Raw genomic sequence first — 20,725 nt, 5'->3', positions numbered from 1 at the left:
CATACAGTAGAAGACAAAGGATTAAAATATCTTCCTACCCAGTAATCACAATCCAGACTAAACACTTGATTGTGGATTTCAGTGGTGTAAATGCAAGAAATGCTAACAGAAACATGAACTAAAGAATTATGCTTGTAAATGTTTAAAAACTTGATTTTATGTGGTATTCTGTATTCTTCAGTACCACTATCAGCATCACATATTCCAGAATGTCTGACAGCCCCATTTTATTGACTCATGTTATCGGTCTGTTTTTTCACCTCTATAAGTCACTCACTTGTAAGATATCTTTGAAGATATCACCTTGTAAGTGTGCTGTGTCACTCAAATACATTGGCTTATACTATTTAAAAGTGACGTTAATGCCAACTAATGGTAGCTAACAAAATGCATACATTGAGAAACAGAATAGTCAATGTGCAGGATTAATAATAATAATAATAATAATTGCTTACACTTATATAGTGCTTTCGGAACACTCCACTCAAAGCGCTTTACAGGTAATGGGGTCTCCCCTCCACCACCACCATGTCTGTGTAGTTCAGAAATGCCTACTATACTAATAAAATCTGCAGTGTGTTATATGATTAAAGGGGGAAGGGAAGACCTGTAAATAAAAACCTGTAAATAAAAATACTTACAGACTTAACACAAATTAGTGTATGAGGTGCTTTGTGGTCTGCTGTGGTTGGAAGATACTGTGGTCAGTAGCCACATTTAAGAAAAATATCTGCTGCTGGTCCCGTCTGAGACATGTTCATCTAAGATCTGACAATCTGTCTGTATCTGACAGCTTCTGACTCTTTTACCTCAGCAGCTGACTGAAAGAAAAGTAGAGTACTAAATACTAATGAGAAGTTCTTTTTTTCTAGCCTACTGTTTTTGAAGTTGATAAAAGCATTTTTTTGTTAACGATGATTATAGAATACATCCAAATGCTTGAGGTAAGCATTTCAATATTGGCAGATCTGTGTGTTTTTAGGGACTTTTTTAATTTTCTCTGTATGCTAATGGTTTAACAGGACTTTAAATGTTTCTTTCCCTAGTTGTTTTTGTTATGGGAGTCGGGCTGTTGACTCAGGGAGATTTAAGGCCTGATAGAGGTATGATTTTGAGGGGATAATAAAGTGTAACGGGAGATTCTCAAATGTCGAATGACAACATAGCATTTATTGTAAAGGTGCCCCATTCATTAATTTCCCCCCCCTTAGACATTGTTGAAAGCACTGTATTGGATGGTACAGGGCAATGGGGAAAGCAATAATGTTACTGTGTAATGTAGAGGCTCCCTACTGTGATCCCACCCAAGCAGTTCCTGAACCCAGGTCCTTGATGTGTCTTTGGAATAGGAGAGAATTCCTCTGATTCTTCTGTTTTCTTTGCTTTCGTTACAGATTATAGTTAAGTTTCGCATTTGCTATTATGATGAAAAAGGAACCTACATCTCCGATTATGAATCTGTGTCAAAAAACTACTTGAAGAACAAAGTTGGGTTTTTTTACGACATTTTATCCTCTTTCCCCTATGGTCTTACAGTCATGCACTTAGCCAGAGAAACAGATAAATCTACGTTTTTGCCTGTGTTAGTGTGGGTCCGGACAGGTCATTTGTTCAGGATTTTCTCTGTTTTAGTATTTATGCAAAGTGAAGACAATTCTATCAGTACCACGTAAGTACAGCTCCAAGTATGTATATTGTATGATATTATTGTATGACTGCAATATTCAATATTGTATAGAGGAGAATATGTATGTCAGAATGAACTCATTAGTGTCAGACAGCAGAATGAAAAGCATGTTTCTCACTGATGTCATTGGAAGCTCACAGATGGGCTAGTCCCAGGAGTCATGCTGAAAGCTGAGAGCTACAGAGCACTCTGAAACTCATTACATTCCAGTACTGCTCACTCAGCTACAGTGGGTCTGAAAGGTGACTAAAACTTTAAAAATCTCCAAAATATGTATGTAGCTTAAAGTTTACATGAAGTTTGAGAAGGTAGCTGCATCAGCATACATAGGCTGCAAAGGACCAGATAAAGGTGTATTCCATGCTGAAAGGCAAAGAAAAGAGTGACAGTGTTTCAGCTGTGGATCCTTCTTCAGATGTGAAGGCTTCACAGTCAAAATGATGCGTCTCTTTTCTTTTCCTTTCACCATGGAATAAACCTTTACCTGTTCCTATATAACTCATATGGCAATCAAGGAAAGGAATATTTAGTATGAAAGACAGGTGTCAATCCTCAGAAGAATAAGGGTTTGTTTGGAGGAATAATATTGTTCATGCATGATACATTTTGAAACAGTATTCTGTGAAGTTTATTGCTTCTCCTGTTTATTTTAACAGTTAAGAGGAGGATGCCATTTGTTCTACATTTTAATACCATATAATAAACTTTGAAAAGTACATGAGATCTATATAAAACAAAATAAATAAAATGCATATGAATACATATAATGAATTTATTCAGGTCTGTTTTTTTTGTGAACATTGTCTATATTTTCTGTTTCTCTTTCACAGTGTTATGGGAATTCGAGTGATCAAATATGTAGTACATGCAATTCTGTTTGTACACAGCTGTGCTATTGTATTTGTGATGCTGGCTTGCCCATTCAAATGCAATCCCGATGCATGGTATTCAGTTGTAGGTAAGTTTCCTTCTTAACCAGACATGTAAATAAATTAAAATAACCTACATTAAATGTACTTATGTGTAGAATGTACATTTGAGTATATTTAGAAAAACATTGACATTTAATTTTCTTTTGATAACATTTGGAATGTCAATTAATAGTAATTTTATAAGTAACACATACACATGCTTGTTTTGTAGATATTTCCTATTTTTCGGAACTCTATGTCTATGCTTTTTACTGGATGCTGGCAACCTTCACAACCACTGGCTATGGCGATATCCGGGCTTGCACATATGCAGAAATGTGTTTTTCCATTTTTGTCATGATTGCTTCCAAAATACTGATTGCCTATCATATGGGAACAATATCTTCCACACAGACAAACAAACATGCTCTTCAGGTTGCATATGAAGAGAAACTGCAGGTATGTAGGTCTTAAATGTTTTTAACATACTTGAAGACATATTAGTATTTAATTATACTGACTTATTGCAACATTTTACAGCTCTTTCTCTTTCATTTAAAACACGGCTGTAATGTTGTAATTTAGTAAAAGTAATAATTGGTAATGTTATTTATATGTTATGTTTTCTGCTTATGTGTGCATTATTATTACATTGGTAAAAGAAGGGAATATACAGAACACATAGTGCCCTGGATGGTGGCTTCCTGTGGAATGTTATTTCATTTGTTAAATCTGACTCCTTACCTCTTAAAGAACTGAAAGCACGGGCAAATGCCAAATGCCCCTTCCAGTGCACTCTGTTTCAGTGCCAGCACCTACTGTAGCTCGTTATCTGACTGATGGTAATCAGGACCAGGGCTGCAGTTAAGCTGCTTGGTGTGTTCAGGTGCTGCAGTAGAACAGAATGGAGGGGCCACAGTAGCTCAGATCGAAACCATGCCATTTGGTTATTTATTTTCCAAAGCTGGAGAATAATCCGGCTATTCCTGTTGCTGATTGGGTATTGAGAGGGGCTGAAAAGTTCAGGTGCTGCTAGCATTTGAGGGTTTATGAACCAGGACCCACTGGCTTTAAAATCACTTAGGCAGGAAACATGCCTGGAGAAAAAAAAGATAAATACAAAACATGGAAGAGCTGAGTAATTACTAACATTCTCACTTGAGGTAGGAGCCAATGTAATCCATTTGTTTATTTCTTTCAGACTGTCAAAGACTATATGAATGATGAAAATATCCCCCCATCTTTACAAGAGCGTGTGATTCAGTTCTATAACAATAGATGGACGTGTAATAAGGGGATAAATTCTGAAACTCTGTTCAGAGACACACCTAGCTGTATGAAAACGGAGGTTTTTGCCAGGTATCTGCGAATACATACTTAATATCCTTTTTTTCTGATCTTTTAATATCCCAGATCTGGGAGGAGTTTTCTTCCTGTGCGCAAGTACTTTACCTGAGGAAGCCATGTTTTTTTTAATGTTTTAGGATTAGTGTAAATCTTCTGAAGAAGCAACAACTGTTCACCCATTTGTCAGAAACCTATCTTCGCCACATCTCTACCAAAATGAAACTGATGAGCTACATTACTGGTGAGTGTGGAGCTGCAACAGGGCAATGAGTGTATCAAACTCAGTTTAGATACAGTATGTTTACATATACAGCCAACAGCTGTAAAGACAGGCTGGATATTTTAACACATAGTTCGTGTGAGAGCAGATGTTTGTAGATGAAAGGAGTCTTTGCATTATGAAAAACAAATGATTTAAATGGACAATTCATAAGGGCATTCTGAACAGTATTTAAAAATATCAGAAGTCAGTGTTAATTTTCTTTGTGACTTGCAGGTGAGTTCTTGTCCAGAAAAGGAGACATGGGCACGCAGATGCTACTGATCTTGAATGGGAAGGTGAGGGTGATCTCATATGGGCACGACCAGAAAGAGGAAGTGGAGTTCTTGTCTAGGGGCAGGTCGTACGGGGTCATCTTCCTGCTGAGGCGCCAGAGGTGTGAGGAGTCAGTCATCGCCGAGAATTACGTGGACATTCTGTCTCTGTCTAAGGAGGACTTCGAGGAGGTGGGGACCTTCTACCCTGATGTCATGAGCAAGTTGCTGAAGAGAGCAAGTCTGATTTATGAGCTAGATGTCACAAAGGGAGAGTTAAAGCTGCGCTGACGAGGCCTGAAACACGAGTGCACTAAGTGTACGAATATGAAGGTCTAATTCTCCAGGAATTGTTTTTAAATGGTTTGTAATGTGTCCTATATTGTCTTTATATTACTCCACCTGGAATGCTGTCTTCCAATAGTTACAGCACTGCCTTCAAGCAAAACGCATACAGTAACATCTTTCTAGTACCTAATCTTCCACTGGCCAGCCTTGTGAATTACTTTGACAAAACAGGGGATTTGGAGGTTTATAGTGTAAATTGTTCATGGAGAATTAATAAAATGTTTAGAAGATTTCAGCATGGGAAAAACCAACTTTTTATTTAAACCACAAATAAATATTTTAGCCTGAATCACCTTTGTCACTCAATGCCCCACCAGATATTCCTGATCTGGAGAAACCACTTCATCATTAAATGCTAATTTGAGTAAAATCTGACTTGTGCCTGCAAGTACACAATCACGCTATAAACAGTAAGAAAATACCAGTAACGGCAAATCCCGTCAATTCCTTTAGCAAATGTTAGATTACAAATGTATACTGTGTATGGTGTAAAAAGATTGTTTATAGTTTGAACATGAAACTATAAACTGACATTTTTATAGATACCAAGTCTTTTTAGCAAGGCGGGAAAGTAAAATATTTCATAGACAGATACACACTTTGGACGAAGTGTCTTTAGATCGAGTGCAGAGTTTCTTAAATCCAGTGTCCAGGCGAAAACGACGCAGGTTACGCAGGATCTGCGGTGATAGGAGCATGAGCATCATTATCTGTCGGCAAAATCCAGCGCAATGAGCCGCCCCTTTAACTGTGGAGGAGGTGGGCTAATATAATTCTCTTCAGCGGACTCCACACAGAATGCAGCAGAATCCGTACCTTTAAAGTGTACCCCTGTTGTACGCTAATACTGCTACCTGGGGGGAAGAAATTAAAAAGGAATAAACACTGTATATCGACCAAGATGGTTTCCTGGATCATCTCTAGATTAGTGGTGTAAGTATGCTCAGAGCATGTTTGTTGTTACATCGGCCCGTGTTTGCCATTTCAGTTAGCTGTGCTGCTGCAGCTGTATCGCCAATCCAATTTAGCTATTTATGGCATGGGGATGAAAGATCAAAGCAAGTACGACGATCTTGCCGGATGTCGGTTGCGTGTCACCGCAATATGATAAATACTGGGTGCTGAGTGAAGGCTGTTAATAATTCTAATTGTGCTAGAGGTGGAATCCTCAGCTACCTTATTCTGCCCTCTCTCCCCCTCCCCCTCTGTTTGCCGAATTGCCATACAGTCATCAGAGCCTTTTCATAGCAAATTAATTATTGGTTGTGCACGTCACAAATTGGACTGTCCTAGTTCCAGTGACTCATTTATCTTTCTGCTGGATTCTGCTGGATTCAGCTGGAATTCGGAAATGGTGTTGCTCTGATGATCTGCAGGTTTTGTCTGTCTGTCCATGTACAAACGTGTCTCCCGTCTCTGTGATGCGCTCATGCTCCGTGTGAGGCAATGTGTCGCGGACAGGCGGCGGGTGGCTCCCCGGCCCAGTTCACCTGCCTCCTTGCGTCCCTGCAGCCTTCTCCTCGGCCTGCACACTTCAGGGCATTTACTGTCGGCCTGGGACTGGCCAATTCAGCAGAAAAGGGAAAAAAACTGGAAAAGGGGTGTATTTTCTTCATTTAAAACCCTAAAAATGTAAAGCATCATGCTTTGAAATCTAGTTGATTGAATTACTTGAGACGCATTTGCTTTGCAGTGTAGTACAGGGTGATTACCTCTGTACAGGCATTACACCCTGTGCTGGAGAGGGACACAATCTGGACTTCTGTTGTGGTCAATAGGCATACCCTAACAAAAGTACTGGAGCAAAGCAAAAATTGAATATAGGACTAACTTCTACCTTATTCTTTTGACTGGAAAATGGCAGAAATATGGGGCGAATGTGTTTGCTGCCTTGCAGTGCTGGGCCTAGTGTTCGATTCCTGGGGTGCTGTCTGTGTGAGGTTTGTATATTCACCCCCGTGTTCGCATGGGTTTCCTCTGGGTGCTCCAGTTTCCTGTCAAAGTCCAAAGACATGCTGGTAGGTTAGATTGCTCCTGGTAGAACTGATGTTTGTGTCTGTGCCCTGTGATAGACTGGCTTCCCATCCAGAGTGTATCCTGCCTTGCTCCTGTTGCTTGCCGGGATAGGCTCCGGTTCCCCCACAACTCTGAATGAGATAAAACGGGTAGAAGATGGATGGATGACTGAAATCCGACTGATAAAGTGCACAGGAGTTCAGCAGAACATCCCTTGTTGCTTTTTGGGGACCCTCTGGGGTTTCTCCTCACTCACAGGACCCCCAGGGTGACAGCTGCTGCAGTGGCCTGGTTTTCCTTGCCTGTTTCCTAAACGTGAATGTGGTACCTGGGCCGGAATCGGTGCCACTGCCTCTGTCTCCGCTGGCAGGGAAGAGTTTTCTCCGAGGGCGTCTCTAAAGCTTTGGACAGCCCGGTCCACGCACGTGGGTCATTCTGGCTAGGGACACAGTCAGCACCTTGTGCACAACTCCAGGACCTTCAATGAGGTACCCTTGGCAGTGATCTAGCTGCATAACCAGCGCGTTGAGAAAAACAATAGCGCTGTCCCCTAACAATAGGACCTGCCCTCAGAGGACTGGAGCAAAATGACAGCCATTCATCACCCTCGAAAGGAGGCCGTCTGTTACAGACTCTCTTAATTGAAATTTGAAAGCATGTGTAGGAAGGGCATGCTGTTCCCCCCTCAAGTAAGCCCTTGTATAGGGAGTTTTCCCACTTTATTTTTCCCTCCCAGCCTGGGGATCCATGAATGTACAGCAGGAGTGTCAGACATCAGATATCCAGGGTCTTGATGATGGATCATACCCTGATGTACTGCAAGATGTAAAAAACTGGGAGGACAGGGAAAATGAACACCAGTTTAACTTCAGGCGAGACTGTGGTGTGCGTTTTCCTTTTCTGTTTCTCAGAGCAGGTCTACAGTGCTTGCTCTTCAAAGTCAGTTTGGATCTGGCAGCCATCAAGGCGTTCTATGTAGGCTAAGTAACTAGGTTGTCTAATTATTGAAATTTACCCTCGGGTGATTAAGAGGCCAAGTATATGAAAATAATTTGGAAATGGTATTTTATTTCAGAACTCTGAGAAAACAGATATTTTGAACTGCACCTGAAACACTGGCAGGCTTTTTTCCCCAAAAAGTCTAGTCTGATAAATAATGCTATAAAGACACTAGGCTGTACTGCTTTGGGATTGGGTGATTAGAAGGTGGCTGTATTCAAGATGCATCAGTGTGCTTGTAAAAACCGTTAGCAAAGAACGGAATGACTTTCAGCAGTGTGTAACGCAGAGCCATACAGAGAAGATGCCGCAGTGCAAACACTGTTTTTTTTAAAAACAAAATATGGTCAGTTAGTCCTTGTGTTTGTGTGTTTGCAAAAAATAAAAACACAATAAGTAGCTTAATGTGGCCCGTCCAGCCTCTCTCTACAGATCATAATCTCTTGACCCGGACAGTGGACGTCTGGTTCATTATGTGAGTTAAACAGAGACCGAGGGGGCTTGGATCAGTGTGACTGTCCCAGGAATTTGCAGTGTTGTTTTTATTTTGATGCGGGGCCTCTCTAATGACACACTATCAGGTAGTTCAGGACCCAGAACCTGCCGGGGTTAGTTTCCTCTGCGCTCTCAAGTTACATAATTAAATGAGTTAATCACAGGATCAGTCTGATGTTTTCAGCTCTTAAGCGGATGCTGGCGTAATGTTAGAGATTGGCTTTTGACTGCTGCGTTTCGCCGGTAAGTCGTAGGTTTCAAGCAGACGAACAGCTCCAAAGGCTCCAATTCAATGACTTATGCATCAGGTATGGAGCTCAGTGGGTAGGAAGGGCAGCAAGCCTGGGTGGGGGTGGAAGGGCTGATCTAGTTTGTTTGCCCCTATATCTGTTGCCCTCCCCCCCCCTCTCCCGCCCACACAGCCCGTCCAGTGAAATGGCCAGGCGGTTCTTGCACAGACCAATCATCGCTCACTGCCGCAGTTTTTATTTCCTCTCTTCTGAGCAAAAGTCAGTCAGACCTGCAGAACCCTGGAAGCCACGCAGAGACATCTGTTCCCTCTGAAAATCTCAAGGGCGAGATGGTAAAGGTGGACCAAGGCTTTGGACAAAACGAGCTTCAAAAGAACAACTTAAGAATGGTTGCAAACGAGTGGTTTCTGGAAGGAAGCCAGGGTATTGGTTTCAATTACATCACTGGGCAGCTTGTTCCACACTCCCACAACCCTTTGTGTACAAACGTGCCTCAGTGTTAAAGGCTCTTTCCTGTAGTTTCCACTGGTGTCCTCTGGTTCGTGTTTCACTGTTGATTCTGATCTGGGTTGACTGTGTCAGTGTCTTTGGGGATTTGGAACACTTGTGTCAGGTCTCCTCATAGTCATCTCTGTTTATGATTAAAGAGACTTGGTTCCTTCGGCCTGTCAGTGTTGGGAGTCTTTGTTATCCTTTAACCTCCCGGTTCTGGAGCAATGAGGGACGGAGACTAGATCTGTGATGTGTCGGAGCGCTGTGCCCAGACTGGCCTGGGGGTGTGTGGGAAAGGGAGGGGGTGCAGAGACTCGCGAGTGGGAGAGAATCAGAGGTCGATATGTGCGATATCAGGTTCGGGGCCTGGTCTTTATCAATGACATGGAGCAGAACCAGAGAGATGAGCTTGCAGACAAAGCACAGCGCTTTCCCTTACCTCCTGCGGCCTCCATGTCTGCTTTTACTAGGAAGAATATTCGGCATTGGAGAAGCCCGGTTCCTCACCTCTGCACAAGCTGCTGGACAGTGAGATGAGTTTGAAGAACAACACAGACCAAGCATTCATACCCCCGTCTGTCCTTCTGTCTCTGCTTGCTCTTGTCCTGTCTGGGAGTCCAGCTGTTCGTGTCAGAAGATGAGCTGCGTGCTGGGAGCAGTAGCGCTGACTCGCTCTGGTCGACCATCGCATGTGTTTCATGAGCTCAGAAAGTTCTAGCTGGAAGAGAGTACAGTTCGCAGGCCCACTCGGCTCTCTGGCTGCTCTGCTCACAGGAGCGGACGGGCTGTGGGCTTCGGTCTTCTAACCAGCGTCTAGTCCTGTTTGGGACAGGTGTAGCCACTAGGATTGGCTGTGTGTGTGTCCTGCCTGTCCATCACTGGGCTCTGTCCAGGTCTCTGGTCAAGTCGGTGTTTGATTCTCCCATGCTGCTCTGAGCTCAGTCCAAAGAAGGACAACCTGGTGGTTTCCTGATCTGTAAGGAAGATCTTTTGCACAGACAGGGTAATGAAACTGAATCTCTTTAGCTTTAATCAAAGGAGACTACAGGGAGGTTTGATTGAACTATTCAAAAGCCAAAAAGATTGACCTAGATCAAGATCATCTTCAAGGGAAATAAGCCTTTCAAATAATCTCTTTTAAAAACTGAGAGCAAAAGGCACTTCATTACACAAAGGGAGGTGGGAGTGTGGAACAAGCTGCCCCGCCATGTTGTTGAAGCCAATACCCTGATTTCTTTCAGGAAACAGCTAGATGAGATCTTTGAAAAAAATCACTTGATCCAGTCATTGCTGAGCTAGATGAGCTGAATGCCCTCCTGCCTGTGTCCTTCCTTGTGTTAATATCTAATCGAGGCCAGATCTCTAAAATACATCAGCAATACCTTTGCCAGTGAGTTGTCTCTATGCACGTGATGCTAAGACCCTGAGCATGTGAACAAATCAATGAGGAGGTTTGAACTGACGTGTCTCTCGTGTCCATTAGCTGTCATCCTCTGGGGAGCAGGAGCTTGGAAAGATGCAACAGTATTTAAAGTCCTGTAGGGTGGCGCGGCGGTGCGCTGCAGGGCGGGGGCGATCTGGTTGCGCAGTGCTGGTGCGCCGTGTCAGCTGTGTCCTGTCGCGTCAGCAGCATGCAGCCAGGCAGGGAGCGCAGACGCCAGGGCCAGCGGCAGGGCGCGTCTGCCCCCCCCCCACTGCTGCGGTCAGGCGGGGGCCGTGGGCCTCGTCGGGCTGCCGCTGGCCATGCGGCTCCTGCACTGACTACCCAGTACGTTTATCCATTGTAACTGAGAACAGAAGCAGGCGGTCACATCAGAGCAGTTACAAAAGAGAGGAGGTCATTCTGCCTGTGTTTAGATTGTGTGTGGATTTCGCATTACTAAAGCACTGGGTGGATTATGAAGATGAAGAAGGTTGGGAAAAAAAAAGTCATATTCATGGGTAGCTTGTTCCAGCCTCCTGCCATCCGTTGTGTAAAGAAGGGCCTCCTGTCTTGCCTGGGGGATCTCATCCAGCTGTTTTGGGTGTTTCCCCATGTTACAGCCAGTGGCATTATTTCAGGATGGGGGTGCAGGGCCAGGAGGAGGAACCCCTCCCATCTGTAGGGGTCAGGAGGGAAGGGTCAGCAAAAGTTTAGTAGAGTAGGAAACTGTCCCAAAAAAAGCCCAAGCCCCGCAGCCAGCTGGATGCATATCTGTTGAAGTACAAGACGACCAGGGTAACGGAGGGGACCCTGAACACTTACAGAGGGGAGCCCCTAAAATGCTCTCCCTGAGCATTTTTATAAGATGCCTCCCCTAGTTACAGTAGAGGGACTCGATCTCTTTAGTCTTAAGCAGCAGGCACTCCAAAGGGCCTTCAGGACCTCCGTTGGAGGACTGGACCCACAGGTACTGGGAGGACGCAGAACTCGAAACCGCAGGTTCTGAAAGTCTGTGGGCTCTGGACCACCCTCCCCAGTCGTGTTTCTGAAGAAGTTTATAATAACTTATATAGCGTTTTTTCTGTACACTGCATTCAAAGTGCTCTACAGGTAATGGGGATCCCCTCCACCTCCTCCAGTGTGCAGCTCCACCTGGTTGATGCTCCAGTACTCTCACCACACACCAGCTCTCAGTGGGGAGGAGAGCAGAGTGGTGAAGCCAGCTCAGAGATGGGGATTATTAGGAGGCCATGATTGGTAAAGGCCAGGGGGGAAATTTGGCCAGGACACCGGGGTAACACCCCTATTCTTTTCAGTAAGCACCCCGGGATTTTTAATACCAGGGTCAGGACCTCGGTTTTACGTCTCATCCAAAGGACGGAACCTTTTTACAGTATGGTGTCCCCGCATCTGTACTGGGGCATTAGGACCCACACAGACCGCAGGGTGAGCGCCCCCTACTGGTCCCACTAACACCTCTTCCAGCAGCAACCTTAGCTTTCCCAGGAGGTCTCCCATCCGAGTACTGACCAGGCTCACACTGCTGAGCCCCAGCGGGCTGCCGGCTGGGAACTGCAGGGTGATAGAGCCGCTGGATATATAGTTTCCCTGGGGTCCTGCAGGACGTGGCTGGAGGAGATCCTACCAGCACCCAAAGGATCCCGACAGTCTCCTGCTGGCTGGGACCCCTCCTGGCTCTGGGCTAGACCGGGCCGCTTGCAGTGTGAACTCCTACTGACAACCGTTTGCCCTGCTCTTTCACAGAGTGAACAAAACCTGATTTTATGCCCTTTTCTGTTTTCCAGAAAGAAAATGATTTTTTTAAAAAAACTTTGTGAATAGAGATGGGAGGCAAGCCTGGCCCCAGCTCTCGCGGAGAGACGGATTGTGGAGCCTTTGTGTGAATCAGCCCCCGGACTGGGATGGCTGGGGGTGGGGGGTTTTGAATGGGAGCTCTTGGCAGGACAGGCGCTGGATCCGTGATTGTGTGGGGACCCGGAGAGAGAGGGAGAGAGGGAGGCATTGTTCTGTGCAAAGCTGGCTGGCATGATGTGGTCCTAAATTAACCTCTTAACTGCCTTAACACACTTAGCGCAAAATATTGGCCCAGAATCAATTAAAATTTCTCACCGCCATAATGCCGGGGCTATCCGTTTTAATTATTTTCATCTCAGATGAGCTCTCAGCTTCTTAACTGGTATCTTAAGTGAGCCAATAACTTTCCCTGATTGCTTTCAGTGGCTATCAGATATCCAGCGGGCTTGATCATAGATGACGGAGACATGCCTGCTGTACTGGGAGAAAGTCGTAGATTCCAGTGCTCCAGTGTGTCGGTTGAGTTGGAACCGGGGAAAGAGCTGTGTCCGGTTCGGGGGGTCCCGGTTCCTGTCTGCTGGGGACGTGCTCAGCTGGAAGTCCCTGCGGATCTGGGGGTCCCTGCCAGCCTGGGGACCAGGGCTCATTAACAGCTATGAAGTGAGAAGCGAGCCCAGTTTAGCGAGGAGGAGCTGGGCCGTGGTGGGGGAGAGGGGCAGGGGGAGGCAGCAGTGCCCGTGCAGCCGCCCGCCCACCATGGCCAGCAGCGTGTGACCTCTCTGCTCGTGTTCCTGCAGCCTGGTGTTTGGGACCCTGTATCCCGCCTACTCCTCCTACAAGGCAGTGAAGACCAAGAATGTCAAAGAATACGTGAGTAAGCCGCCTGTTGCTCGTGCTCTCCGCGGTGCGCTTTCCTGTCTCTCTGTCCCCGGGTCAGGGGTCAAGAGTCAGGGGGTGGGTGGTGTTGGGTCCTACTGCTCTGTGGCATCGTGATGGCCAGCAGCAGGGCGCATACGGAGCAGAGGTGGCACGGTGGTGGCGTGGAGCTGTTTGTGCCAGGCCCGGTGGCACAGAGACCTGTCACTTTTACAAGGGCTGTGTCTGACGCAACAGGCAGTAAAGCACCAGGCATGAAACGGAGCTGGCACAAACGCATCCTCGTCGGGCACAGATGAGCCTTGTACACCACACAGGGCCTGATGCAGACGATCATACCAACGTGTTGTTGATAGCCTGGCAATCGGTCCCACTGTTTTTCGGTGTGCTTTGGGAGGGCCTTGTATCGATAATAATGCTAAAAAAGCTGGAGGGAATTTTGCTTCCTTAGTACCGGAGCTTGTGCAGTCTCCCCTCCGCTGTGTCTGAACACCCCCTCTTAGCGCGCGGCACAGGCAGCCCTGGAACATTCTCGCCACGGCGACAGAGCGCGAGGCGCTGCCTGGAGACGGTTGCCATGGAAATTACAATAGCCTGGGAACGGAGAGCCTGTGTGCCGTGAGAGTCCGGCCCAGCGATCAGGCTCTGAGCTGTGCCCCCTGGCAGGGCCAGAGGAATTTTCTGCGGGGTCCTAATTAGTTGAGTTTATCTGTAGCATACTCATGCACCCTTGTGCTTTCAGTAACTAATCTGAAGGTTAATGGAGTGAGAAGTGTCTGTTTCTGTGTCAGTCTGCTCACTCTCAGTGCTGTGTGAGTGTATGTGAGTCGTGTGCTCACTCTCAGTGCTGTGTGAGTGTATGTGAGTCGTGCGCTCACTCTCGGTGCTCTGTGTGTGTGTGCCAGTGTGCTCACTCTCAGTGCATCTCTGTGCTCCCCAGGTGAAATGGATGATGTACTGGATAGTATTTGCCTTCTTCACCACAGCAGAGACTCTCACTGACATCGTTCTGTCCTGGTAAGCGTCTCCAGACTCCAGTGCCAGCTTACTCCCACCTGTGAAGGAGAGGATATTTATTATATTTCTGCTTTATTGTACTCAGGAGGAGAGTAGAATAGTTCTCAGTGTCAGCGAAGATACGAGCCCCCTCCCTGATCACACACCTGTGTCTAACATGCCTGCCTGCTGTTCCTGTGTGAAGTGCCTTTGACTCATAAGAGCAGCAGGCACTTAATCACCCAAAGGTTGTGGGAATCAGATAGATGAGATCCTGGGATCAATCAATTCACTGTCAACATCCAAAAGGCCACAATGGGCCATGTTGTTTGCATGCTGTGTTAAGGTTGCGTAAGAGACTTAGTATATACATTAAATATCTATGCCTCCTAACTGCTACCAACACAAATCTAACTGGCATGTTGCATACTGGGAGAAACCAGGCTCATGACATCCCTGTGTCGTCTCCTCAGGTTCCCGTTTTATTTTGAGCTGAAGATCGCCTTTGTCATCTGGCTGCTGTCTCCCTACACCAAGGGCTCCAGTGTGCTCTACCGCAAGTTTGTCCACCCCACACTGTCCAACAAGGAGAAGGTAGAGTGACCTTCAGTGGCCACACTAGGCTTCCAGTAAGAGTCTGTACTCCAGCTGTGTGTCTGTACAGAGTCTCCAGTAAGAGTCAGTACTCCAGCTGTGTGTCTATACAGAGTCTCCAGTAAGAGTCTGTACTCCAGCTGTGTGTCTCTGTACAGAGTCTCCAGTAAGAGTCTGTACTCCAGCTGTGTGTCTCTGTACAGAGTCTCCAGTAGGAGTCTGTACTCCAGCTGTGTGTCTCTGTACAGAGTCTCCAGGAAGAGAGTGTACTCCAGCTGTGTGTCTCTGTACAGAGTCTCCAGGAAGAGTCTGTACTCCAGCTGTGTGTCTCTGTACAGAGTCTCCAGGAAGAGTCTGTACTCCAGCTGTGTGTCTCTGTACAGAGTCTCCAGGAAGAGTCTGTACTCCAGCTGTGTGTCTCTGTACAGAGTCTCCAGGAAGAGTCTGTACTCCAGCTGTGTGTCTCTGTACAGAGTCTCCAGGAAGAGTCTGTACTCCTGCTGTGTGCAGGTTCTCCAGGTGTGTGGTACAGCCTCAGCAGTGGGGCGGTGGGGGTATCAGGTGCTGTGGGTTTCAGGCTTTCCTCTGTGTCTCTGGCGATCCAGGAGATCGATGAGTACATCACGCAGGCCCGGGACCGGAGCTACGAGACCATGATGCGGTTCGGAAAGAGGGGACTGAACCTGGCCGCTAACGCAGCCGTGACAGCTGCCACCAAGGTCAGAGGTCAATCAGTCGAGTCACTCGTTGAGTTAATCGTCCTGTTCGTCATCATTCAGACTGTACAGATACGTCGGGGCGTGTGGTATTTCTCAACTAATTTCCTGTACTTCAGTCCTCCAGTACCTAGAGGGCGATATAGCCCTTTCTAAAGCCACTTACCAAACCATCACCACATTGCAGTACCTCAGTCATCACATCTCCAGCCTACACACTTGAGCATGGAGATGAACAGGTCCAGTATGTGTGTGCATGTTGCACCTGGATCACCTGCTTGCTTTACTCCAGGTGCACTCTGTGAGCTCAGCCTCAGTCCTTCGGGTAGTCGGGTAGTTAGAAGAGCCGAGCGAGCAGTTGCGACGTGCTCCTGAGTGAGGAAGAAGAAAGTTGACCAGGGATCAGTGTAGCCTGTAACGAATTGGCGAGTGCGGCTGTCCTTGCTGTGGTGTCGGTACCGTTGTCTGCAGCTGCACGCTCGCTTCTGCAGGGTCAGGGCGTGCTGTCGGAGAAGCTGCGCAGCTTCAGCATGCAGGACCTGACGCTCATCCGGGACGAGGAGGATCTGCACCTGCGCAGCTCCGACCCCCGTCTGCGCAGCTCAGCAGCCAGCCTGCTGGACTCCATCAGCGACTCGGGAGGGGGGGGCACCTCCCCCCGGGGCAAAGGTAGGGCTGCTGCACGGGCCATCGGGTCAGTGCGTCACATTGGGGTTGTATAGCGCCTTTCACAGTTCCTGCCTGTGAAAACTGTGACACAGGAGAGATCTATGAAGACAGAACACAGAGCAGGAGGTTCCCAGAGGAATATGAAGGTGTGAGTATAAACAGAGGTGTGTCTCACTTCCTCTTCTCATTCTCTGGAGCTGCCTAGAAGCAGAGAATTCTGGGGGTTTATTGAACATGACGTGTAGCCGCCATTCTCAGGCCTGCCTCTTACGAGAAACAGAATGTTTGCTTTCTCTTTTGGCCTGGGGTCTCTAGTGGCTTAAATTAAGTTCAACTCGCAGTTAACTGTAGAGCTGAAGTCTCGATTTCAGTAGCCTGAGCTGGTCACGTGTCAGCAAGGCTGGGCCTGGACAGTAGAGCCGCAGGGACAGCCAGGCTGCTGCTGTAGGAGGTGTTGGTGGACCTGTAGGTGGCGCTTTTCTCTCTAGACCAGAATGCTGTCCTTCAGGTGAGACATTAAACCGAGGTCTTGACTGCTCGGTCAGTACAGATCCCAGGGCTGCTGGTAAGAGTAGGGCTGTCACCCCAGTGTCCTGGCTGAACCCCACTCTGGTCTTGTACAGTTTCTCTCTCCTCCCCTGATCTGTGTGTCGTGGGGCTGCAGGAGGACTGAACCCCAATCTGGTCTTGTCCAGTTTCTCTCTCCTCCCCTGATCTGTATGCTGTGGGGCTGCAGGAGGACTGAACCCCACTCTGGTCTTGTCCAGTTTCTCTCTCCTCCCCTGATCTGTGTGTCATGGGGCTGCAGGAGGACTGAACCCCACTCTGGTCTTGTCCAGTTTCTCTCTCCTCCCCTGATCTGTGTGCTGTGGGGCTGCAGTTGCAGAACAGTGGCACCCAGATGGTTCTGCAGTTCAGTGGGGATGAAGTGGGTCCCCTCCTGTGTGTGATGCACTTTGCAATCCAATATATACATTACACATCCACGTTTTCCCTAGTCCTTAAACAGGTTGAAGGAGTCCTGGAGAGCTTTTAATTACGTTGTGCAGAAATAGGAGGGTGTTTCAAGGCCAGTGAGTGCCAGCTGTGCATCAGGTGAATGTTGAGCAAACATCTGTCTGACCGTGTGGGCTCTGGAGAGACAGTGCCCCACTGAGGGCAGACTGGACACCCCTCGCTGTCTGGCCCCGGTGTGTCAGAGCTGCCGGGCTCTGTGTCCGTGCCCCTGCCGTTCTGCCAGTGGTAGACTGGGCAGGGCTAGTGTTTCCTGAGGGCAGTGCTGCTGTACAGCTGCACCACAGCAAGGGGGAGCTGGCCTTCCCTGTGTCAGAGCTGCGATGTGAGAGTGGGCAAGAGCACGGGTGGGGGTTCGCAGGGAAAGAGGAGGAGGCTGCTGCTCGCTCACCTGCCCCCTCCCACAGCCCGCGCCACGCCCACTGCAGCCGACGAGTCGCACAGCCACAAACCCGATGGGGACCAGTCAGATGCCAGGACGGAGCAGTCCGACGAGGATGCAGCAGAGAGGCCGCCGAAACGCACTGCGAGTGTCAAAGCAACCAAGAAACCTGCCGCGAAGACTGAGGTAGCGGAGACTCCAGACACGCCCGGCTGACTGTCCTGTTCCTGGGGACCCTCAGGACATGCTACTGGGGTCTCCTTTGCACTAAAACACAGTACAGCGCAGTAACGCCCAGTGAGATCAGGGTAAAAGCAAAGTACAGTGCAGTAACGCCCAGTGAGATCAGGGTAAAAGCACAGTGCAGTACACTGCAGTGCAGTAAAGCCCGGTGAGATCAGGGTAAAAGCACAGTATAGTGCAGTAATGCCCAGTGAGATCAGGGTAAAAACACAGTACAGCGCAGTAACGCCCATTGAGATCAGGGTTAAAGCACAGTGCAGTACACTGCAGTGCAGTAAAGCCCGGTGAGATCAGGGTAAAAGCACAATATAGTGCAGTAAAGTCCAGTGAGATCAGGGAAAAAGCACAGTGCAGTGCAGTAATGCCCAGTGAGATCAGGGTAAAAGCACAGTACAGTGCAGTAAAGCCCAGTGAGATCAGGGTAGAATCACAGCACAGTGCAGTAATGCCCAGTGAGAACAGGGTAAAATCACAGTACAGTGCAGTGAAGCCCAGTGTGATTGTGGTAAAAGCACATGCTGTCTCATGCATTGTGTTTGGTACAGCATGTGTGAGTATAAGTTTGGTGCTGGAATGCAGTGGGTGTTTGAGTCCAGAGTGCAGTGATCTGAGGGATCAGCTCAGGAATAATCAGGGAGACAGGGAGAGAAATGAGCCTTGAACAATCAGTTCTTGTCTGACGGCTCTCTTTCTCGCTCTCTCTCCTTTTCACCGTTTCTGCCCCATCTCTCCCTCTCTCCTCATCTGTCTCTGTCACCGCGTTCCTCTCTCTCCCTCCCTCCCTGTTTCCTTCTCTCTCTCCCCCTCTCTGGATCCATGTCCTCTCAGGCGCAAACTAAGACGGTGAAGAGGCAGCCGAAGAAGAAGGCCACGCCCGTAGGCAGCGGCAACGCAGAGACTGCGTGAGCCGAGCCCCTGCTGCCAGTCCACGCTGCCCCTGTGTCCGTCTGCCTGGCTTTCACCCGCACACACTCTCGCACTCTCAGACGCCCCCAGGACGCCCCGTTTCAGTTGCCAACGCAGGTTTTAAAGGCAAAGCCGGCCCAGTTCCCAGTCGCTTTCTGCCCTTTTCCTTTTTTTGGGTGGGGGGGTCGTCATTCTATTGCTTCCACAAACGCTTTTCTCCGGAGCTCTGTGTTTTATGGTTTGTGCCCATCTGTGACGGCGGCGGCCGTGCTTGACCCCCAGAACGACCTGTACAGCTGAGGGACAGGGGGTCACAAGGGGTGTGGCTGTCCCCCACTCTGTGGTCATCTGAGAAAGGGCAAGAGGTGTGTGCCAGCTGTGCCACAGCTGTGCCAGGACTGCACGCAGGACGCAGCAGACGGGACAGCGCCCAGGGCACCACGGGCCTCGTTAGGCTTTTTATTCGATTTCTTCAGTGTTTTGTCTTTCCTGAGGGGAGGGGGGGGGGGGAGGACATTTTGGGAATAGAGGGAGAAATGGAAACGAGGAAAGAGCAGTGTGGAGATGGAGAGGAAGATAACAAGTACAGGGGTCAGGACCCCAAGTTTGTGTGCCGAATTCCTCACGGCCCCCACACACACACACAAGAGTTTTGGGGTGCTGAAGAATAATTTTTTAAGCTGGTTTATTTATTCTGAGGGATCCACAGGCAGCATGATTCCGAGGTCTGAGCTGTGGATTTTGGTGTTAGTGAAGGATCCACACAAATAAGTTTCTTTTATCTTTGGTTTTGGCTTGTAGCATTAGGCTTAACCGCGGTCCTGTACCGCCTGCTTCGAGGGAAGGATTTTACAATCAATCCTCACTGGGCTTTGATGTGTCTGTGGATCCGTCATGTAAGCAGAAATGCAATTTCTAGAAATCGCTCTATATATATTCTGTACTGTAAATGTACAAATAGGAACTGTATAAAATGTATATAACATGTATATTAAGCGATATGTACTGTATATAATGGAATGGATATACGGTATATATGAAACTGTGTATTGCAGCCACTAACTAACTTTTAGGCCAATAGGGGGCAGTAGTGAGTCCACTCTGATTGCAATTTATTTAACCGGTTGTGTTTTTTTTTTACCTGCTTGTGATTGGCACGGAGGTCAAGGGTCAGACTAAGCTTGGCGGGGGACCCCGGTGTTGGGGTCCTGTGTTTTGGGGGGTTTGAAAGCTGTAACTCGTGCAGCTGTCACTGCTGGCCCTGTCAGTAGGGACGTGATGAGGGGTGTTGCTCTGTGGCGAGTGGGCCTGTCCCATGACCTTTGTAAAAAAAACAAATCAGTGCAGTTTCCTGTTGTGCGGTTAATATTAACATGAATAGCACATTTTAGTAAACAGATTGGGGGTCTTGGAGAAGCTGGGGTTTCCAGCCGGAGTGCTCAATTAAACAATTCACGTAGTTGTTTTAATAACGGGCCTGCTCACCTGTGTGCCGGTCACAGCCACAGAGAGGACGCGGATCATAATGGATCGAACCAAGCCTCAGGTTGAGCCTGTGGACCAGGCTGTACTGTGGTCCGAACACCTGCAGATCACATACAGCTTTTGGCATCAGTGTAGCCTCCGGCAGAACTGAGCCCCGCTCTCCCAGAACTGGAACCTGGGCGCCGCGTCCCTGCAGACGTTTCGTCTTCGCCGAGAGAGGGCAGAATGGTCCAGGAAGAGTTGGGATGATCCTGACTTTAGGGAACAGGGTCAGTGTGATCTTTACAGTGCGTCTTAGAAGAACCGGCGCAGACGTGCCTGCTGCTGAGCCTCTGAACAGCTGGCGGGGTCGATACGTGAGGGGGTCTTAACGACAACCTGACATTTTTATTTGTGAAAGCGTCTTAAATCTTTTTTTTTTCCCCAGAATAAATATTTTGTGTTTTGATGAACCTTTAATGTGGCTGTCTGGTCTTTGGCTGCACGTGTGACCCGTCAGTGTGCAGAGGGAAGCTGTCAGAGGAAG

At 47.8% G+C, this 20,725-nt stretch overlaps 2 protein-coding genes across 2 annotated transcripts in view; both read left to right on the top strand.

The window, feature by feature from the left end:
* Positions 1 to 5,073, top strand: part of cngk (cyclic nucleotide-gated potassium channel) — a 30,615-nt gene extending 25,542 nt beyond the window's left edge. The window contains exons 32-38 of the mRNA XM_088932935.1: positions 873 to 944; positions 1,395 to 1,669; positions 2,518 to 2,645; positions 2,831 to 3,057; positions 3,800 to 3,957; positions 4,083 to 4,186; positions 4,442 to 5,073. Coding sequence (XP_088789061.1) covers positions 873 to 944; positions 1,395 to 1,669; positions 2,518 to 2,645; positions 2,831 to 3,057; positions 3,800 to 3,957; positions 4,083 to 4,186; positions 4,442 to 4,770 — 1,293 coding nt within the window. The 3' untranslated portion in view covers positions 4,771 to 5,073. The remainder of the gene's footprint in view (positions 1 to 872; positions 945 to 1,394; positions 1,670 to 2,517; positions 2,646 to 2,830; positions 3,058 to 3,799; positions 3,958 to 4,082; positions 4,187 to 4,441) is intronic.
* A 346-nt stretch (positions 5,074 to 5,419) lies between these two features.
* Positions 5,420 to 20,651, top strand: reep2 (receptor accessory protein 2). The gene is made up of 8 exons (XM_088932936.1): positions 5,420 to 5,760; positions 13,116 to 13,188; positions 14,135 to 14,211; positions 14,664 to 14,784; positions 15,390 to 15,503; positions 15,992 to 16,169; positions 17,591 to 17,751; positions 18,637 to 20,651. The coding sequence occupies exons 1-8, from the start codon at positions 5,729 to 5,731 to the stop codon at positions 18,712 to 18,714; spliced, it is 834 nt and encodes a 277-aa protein (XP_088789062.1). The 5' UTR covers positions 5,420 to 5,728; the 3' UTR covers positions 18,715 to 20,651.
* The last annotated feature ends 74 nt before the right edge of the window (positions 20,652 to 20,725 follow it).

This window comes from Atractosteus spatula, chromosome 14 (genome assembly GCF_055471065.1).
Source record: "Atractosteus spatula isolate fAtrSpa1 chromosome 14, fAtrSpa1.hap1, whole genome shotgun sequence".
NCBI lineage: Eukaryota > Metazoa > Chordata > Actinopteri > Semionotiformes > Lepisosteidae > Atractosteus > Atractosteus spatula.
Note: the sequence above shows the minus strand (reverse complement) of the source record. Positions and strands in the feature narration are given on the sequence as shown.